Raw genomic sequence first — 5,695 nt, 5'->3', positions numbered from 1 at the left:
AATGGGTGATGACTTGCCCAGGGTTGCCCAGTGCTTTTGGTGGCATAGCTAGAGCCAGAACCCAGGCTTCCAGGAATCCTGGCTCCTGACTCTTTCTATCATGGGGCTGCAGCTTGAGAGGACCCAGAGCGGACTGCCTGGTACCAGGACTGGAGCTGGGTGGAACAGATGCAGCCCAGTTTGACTTTCACAACCTGAAGGAAACATGACTACTCCTGATTAAAGCCCCGAAGGCAACAAAGTAATGCTGAGGTGCGTTTGTGTTTCAGAACCACTGGAAGGAACTGGGCCATTCTACTACCTGTTGCTACCATGCTGGCCACCCGCCTCCCCAGACCCCTGTCACGGCTCCCAGGAAAAACCCTAAGTGCCTGTAATAGAGAAAATGGAGCAAGGTAAGCAACTAGAAGTGGTGGTGGCTTTGAGGGTGACTTTCTGGGCAAGCAGAGCTTTTCACACATGGACGGCATATGCAGTAATGAGGCCTGATTCTCAAAGATGTCTCTCAATACCTATGTCTCCCAGCAGAGGAAACTCAGAGGTGTCCTGGGAAGACATATTCCCAGGGCACACAGGGCAAAGAGGAATATCTTTCATAACCGCCTTTTTTTTTTTTTTTTTGACGGAGGCTCACTGTGTTGCCAGGCTGGAGTGTAACGGCGTTATCTTGACTCACTGCAACCTCCGCCTCCTGGGTTCAAGTGATTCTCCCAACTCCTTCTCCTGAGTAGCTGGGATTACAGGTGCCCGCCACCACGCCCAGCTAATTTTTATATTTTTAGTAGAGATGGGGTTTCACCAGATTGGCCAGGCTGGTCTTGAACTCCTGACCTCAGGTGATCCACCCGCCTCGGCCTCCCACAGTGCTAGGATTCCAGGTATGAGCCACCGTGCCCGGCCATAACCGCTTCTTAAAACCCTTTTTATTTTGAAATAACTTTAGATTTACACAAAAGTTGCAAAAATTGTTGGAAGGGGTTTCTGGATCCCCTTCAGCTAACTTCCCTAAATGTTAACATCTTACAAAACCGTACTGCAATGATCAAAACCAGGAAATTGCCATTGATAGAATACTGTTAACTAGTCTGCAGACCTCATTCCGGTGTCGCCAAGCAGCGGCTGACGGACCTTTTTCTGGTCCGGGATCGAATCCCGAGTCTCACATGGCACGGAAGTGTTATGTGTTTTTAGTTTCTTCCTACCGGGGACAGGTCCTCAGTCTTTTCCGCTCACGACCTTGACACTCTGGCTGGTTATGTTGTACAGTGTCTCTCAGTTTGGGTTTGTGTGGCAAGAAGCCCACGGCAGTGAAGTGGTGCTTTTCTCAACCCATCGTGCCAGGAGGTACATTGTTTTATGTGGCTCATCACTTTAGCCACCTGGATAACTGTTCTTTTAAAAATTTATGCATGAAATCAGTTAACTGAAATGTCCCAAGACTTCACTGAATCATTTGTGTGATTTCGAGGCAGCATTATGGAAGTACAAATTAGACAAACAGCTGTTCTTCTTTGAGAGCTTCTAGAATTGCCTTTTCCCAGGGCATTCAGTGGGCTCCACTGGCACAGTTGACTCTTTTGCAGTCTGAACAAGGATAAAACAAGAAATGCCTTTTTCTTTCTGTTATATTTGAAGGGAGTGAAATTGAAGGTTAGGTTAAATTCAAAGTCCCAGGAGCTAGAACACTGATATTTTCTAGGCCAATAATATGTTTAGAAGAACATGCATTTAGACTGAGCCTCTGTTGCCCAGGAAATGTGGCAACCTCTTGGCTCAGAGCAACCTCTCCCTCCCAGGTTCAAGCAATTCTCCCGCCTTAGCCTCCCGAGTAGCTGGGACTACAGGCATATGCCATCATGCCCAGCTAATTTTTTGCATTTTTAGTAGAGACGGGGTTTTGCCATATTGGCCAGGCTGGTCTCGAACTCCTGACTTCAAGTGATCCTCCTGCCTCGGCCTCCCAAAGTGCTGGGATTCACTGCGCCCGGCCCGGCTTTTAGCAGCATTTGCTTGAATTTATTTCTGAGAGATACAGAGGCGTGGCTTGGAGTTGGGGCTCCACCTACCTGAGGACCCCACGTGAGAAGAGTTTAGAATACCCCCCTGGCACAGGCGGCAGGAGGCCCCTGCCATCAGAGCAGGGACGGAGCTTGGCTTTGTTGAAGGGCTTTTGAAAGAAGGTTACTTGCTGCAATTGTTTTTTCAGTGAGTGATTAATAAAAATGGCAAGATCTGTCTCCATGATGGCTTTTAGAGATTTCTGGAGTTTTTTTTTACAGAGAATAATCCCACAGGAAGTTAAAATACTTTTACAAAGCTTTTGTTCTCAAATTTAAGGAAAGTGAGGCATTAGTCAAGCTCCTGGCTCACGTGAGGGGGAAGAAAGGTTGTCAAAGGGAATTCAGAGTCTTGTGGATGGACTGAGAAGTAACTTGGTTCGGTTGAGGGACCTGGGCGGTGGGTGGACAACCGCAGAACTGAGTCAGAGTAGAGTCAATGTCACAGGGTGAAGGTGTGGGCAGTGTGGCGGGGGACCCAGGTGCAAAAGGAGGCTGGCATGGTGGGTAATTGCCATGCCTAGGATCCCACAGGACGTCTCAGTGGTGGGGAAAACCTTTGACCTGATCATTTTGCTTGAATCTCAGTTGGAAAGGGCCTCATACTCGTCTCCACTTGTGAGTGAATCTTGCTGATAGCATCCTTAACAAGTGACCTGATAGCCTCTGTTTGAATATGTCCAGTGACGGAGAGGTTAGTACCTCTCATAGCAGGCCTCCTGTGTTCGGACATCTCTTTCATGCGGTCCTTATTGAGCAGAAATCTTTTCTCCTGTTAATGCCACTCCTTGTTGTCGGGTCTGCCCCTGCATTCACACTGAGCGAGTTATTCCCTTTTCCCCAGGGCACTGTGCCCCCTCAGTACCCACCCACTCGCCTACTCTTATTCCCCCGACATGGTTTTTCCTTGTTTATCTGTCATGGTTTGCCCGCTGTCATCCAGCACTGCCTCCTGAATGATCTGCACTTTGCCTGTGCTCCTTCTTAAGATGTGGTGCCTGAACAAAACACCACCACTGTTGACATGCCCAGAGCAGGTGTCACCCAGTACACATGGCTCCGTCCAGATGAAAACCTTCCCAGGAGTGGCTGGATGAGGCCCCCAACCCCAACACCTGACAACCTGCTGTGCTTACTGGCTCCCCATGGCCCTCCGATTTCAGATTTCTCAGATTTCCAGCTTTGCCAGAAGACTCTGGCATCCCTGGGGCAGGTGCCTTACCCTCACATCCGGGACCCGGGCAGGTGCCTTACCCTCACATCCGGGACCCGGGCAGGTGCCTTACCCTCACATCCGGGACCCGGGCAAGTGCCTTACCCTCACATCCGGGACCCAGGCAGGTGCCTTACCCTCACATCTGGGACCCCGCCTCCTGGACTTTGGTCACCAGTGCTCAGCTCCCAGGCCAGGTGCAGCGCATGATGCTCCCAGGGTGGCCTGACGCGGGCAGAGTAGAGAAGGGCTCTTGCCTCCCCTATCCTAGTTTCTTTGCTGTCCAGCCCAGGCTCACATAGCTTCTTTTGGCCGCCACACCACGTGTGTGATTCACAGTCAAACAGGCTGAATTTTTTTCACGGATGCTGCCGCGAGGCCGTATTTCTCCCGAGCTGCACCTGTGCCACTGACGTGTGTTCCACCTAAGCCTCGTCTTGTTAGATTCGAATGGACTCATGGCTCCTCTCAGCAGAAAGCTGGGTTACTGGTTATTGTTGCTGATTCCTGATGGGGACAATAAAAGGTATAGGCACACAAACTGGTAAGATAGAGAAGCCAGAATGAACGCCCTGGACAGCAAAGGGAGCGCTCTCAAATGCAGCCGGGACGGCCAGAGCTCTGAGGACAGCAGGCTCTTCCACAGGGCCTTGGGGAGCTGGCAGACTGCACCTCTTCCTCCCTCTCTAATTCTGTTCCTGGGTTAGGGCAAAAATCAGGACGCTCTCGTCTTTTCAATCTCACAGCCACCCCTTTGGGTTCTCCCTTCAGAAAGTGTGTTGACCCGCGGGGTGCGGTGGCTCATGCCTGTAATCCCAGCACTTTGGGAGGCCGAGGCAGGTGGATCACCTGAGGTCGGGAGTTCGAGACCAACCTGTCAAACATAGAGAAACTCCGTCTCTAATAGAAATACAAAATTAGCCGGGTGTGCTTGTACATGCCTTTAATCCCAGCTACTCGGGAGGCTGAGGCAGGAGAATTGCTTGAACCCGGGAGGAAGAGGTTGCGGTAAGCCGAGATCGCACCATCATACTCCAGCCTGGGCAACAAGGGCAAAACTCTGTCTCAAAAAAAAGAGAAAGAAAGAAAGTGTGTTGACCATCTTAACTTGTGCCTCCTGAGAGACCGAGACCGGCGTAACTGTTGGTGTTAGTGGCTTGGTTGGCCAGCAGCTTGCTGTCACTGCAGGACCCTCCTGGGCAGAGGAGACCCTCCAGGGAAATACACACTATTTTATGTGCTGGTTTTGGGCCTAACGCCTCATGGGCATTCTTAGCCCTGGGAGACCAGTGTATCTGCTGGGATTGCTTCACACTAAGAGTAGCAGGAACCCCTAGAAGTCCAGGGCCATTGTGGCTTTGGGGAACCCAGGTGTGTTTTTTTTCCGCTGTGTTATTCTGAAGGCAGCTCAGGATCCCAGGATACTGTGATAGTCCTCCACCTCCAGCCTCAGTCCAGGCAGGAAGAAGCAACGCACCTGCATCGGGAAAGCAAAACTCAGCAATCATGGTCGACCTCTGCTTGCACGCTATTGGCCAGAGGCAGGTCACGTGACCACGAGGTGGGCGGTGGTCTGGAAAGAGTTGGGCACACTGCTGGCCCGGACAAAATCCAGATTTTGGTTAGTGAGGCACCTGAGAAGAATGGATGCTGGCAGGCAAAGAGCAGTGTCTGTCACAGCTCAGCTGGGCTGTGGCCTCCAGCTGTTCACAGGGATATTGGGGCTTTGGCAGTCAAGAGGCTCCAAGGGGAACCCTCTGGGGATAGGCCTTTTTTTTTCTTTTTCTGTAGGGCAAAGGTATTGAACTTTGGTTGTGGGTTAGACTCACCTAGAGAACAGTGAGGGAAAAAGTATCTGTGCCTCATCCCTGGGTCAGGAGTGACGCTAGGCAAAGGAATACTTTAAAGAACTTCCCTGTGATTAAAAAGAAAAAATCATTCTATGGAGAATCTCAAACAAATGCAAAAGTAGAAAGCGGTGTATTAATCCGTGGTCTACCTATTACCTGGGTTTCCATAATTATCAGCACATGACCAGTCTTGTTTCAGCTGCGTCTCCGTTTTCCTCCCCCTCCCCATACTAGATTTTTTTCGAAGCAATTCCTGAACGTGGTATTTCATTTGCAAATATTTTAGTATTTATCTCTAAATGATAAGAACTCATTTTAATAATATAACCACACCACCATGATCACATTTCCAAGTGATTCTGATAAACAGGGGCCCAGAGAACAACTGCTCTGAACCTAGATGAACCAGTTCTTCACTCAGGATCTTTTGTACTGGAATCCCCTGAGGTGAATGACACACACAGATTTCTGGGGCAGCCCTTCCTACTGAATCAGAATGTCAACGGGAGGGGCCTGGGAGTTTGCTTTTTAACAGGCCGTGAGCCACTGCTCCCAGCCACGACCTTTTTGCTTTT

At 50.1% G+C, this 5,695-nt stretch overlaps 1 protein-coding gene across 1 annotated transcript in view; it reads left to right on the top strand.

Annotated features, from left to right (window-relative positions):
- The first annotated feature begins 262 nt into the window (after window positions 1–262).
- The window catches only part of BDH1 (3-hydroxybutyrate dehydrogenase, type 1), a 38,344-nt gene continuing 32,911 nt past the window's right edge, over window positions 263–5,695 (top strand). Inside the window, exon 1 of the mRNA XM_011961199.1 lies at window positions 263–395. Coding sequence (XP_011816589.1) covers window positions 313–395 — 83 coding nt within the window. The 5' untranslated portion in view covers window positions 263–312. The remainder of the gene's footprint in view (window positions 396–5,695) is intronic.

Source organism: Colobus angolensis, unplaced genomic scaffold (genome assembly GCF_000951035.1).
Source record: "Colobus angolensis palliatus isolate OR3802 unplaced genomic scaffold, Cang.pa_1.0 Scaffold54, whole genome shotgun sequence".
NCBI lineage: Eukaryota > Metazoa > Chordata > Mammalia > Primates > Cercopithecidae > Colobus > Colobus angolensis.
This window is presented reverse-complemented; position numbering and strand designations above follow the sequence as displayed.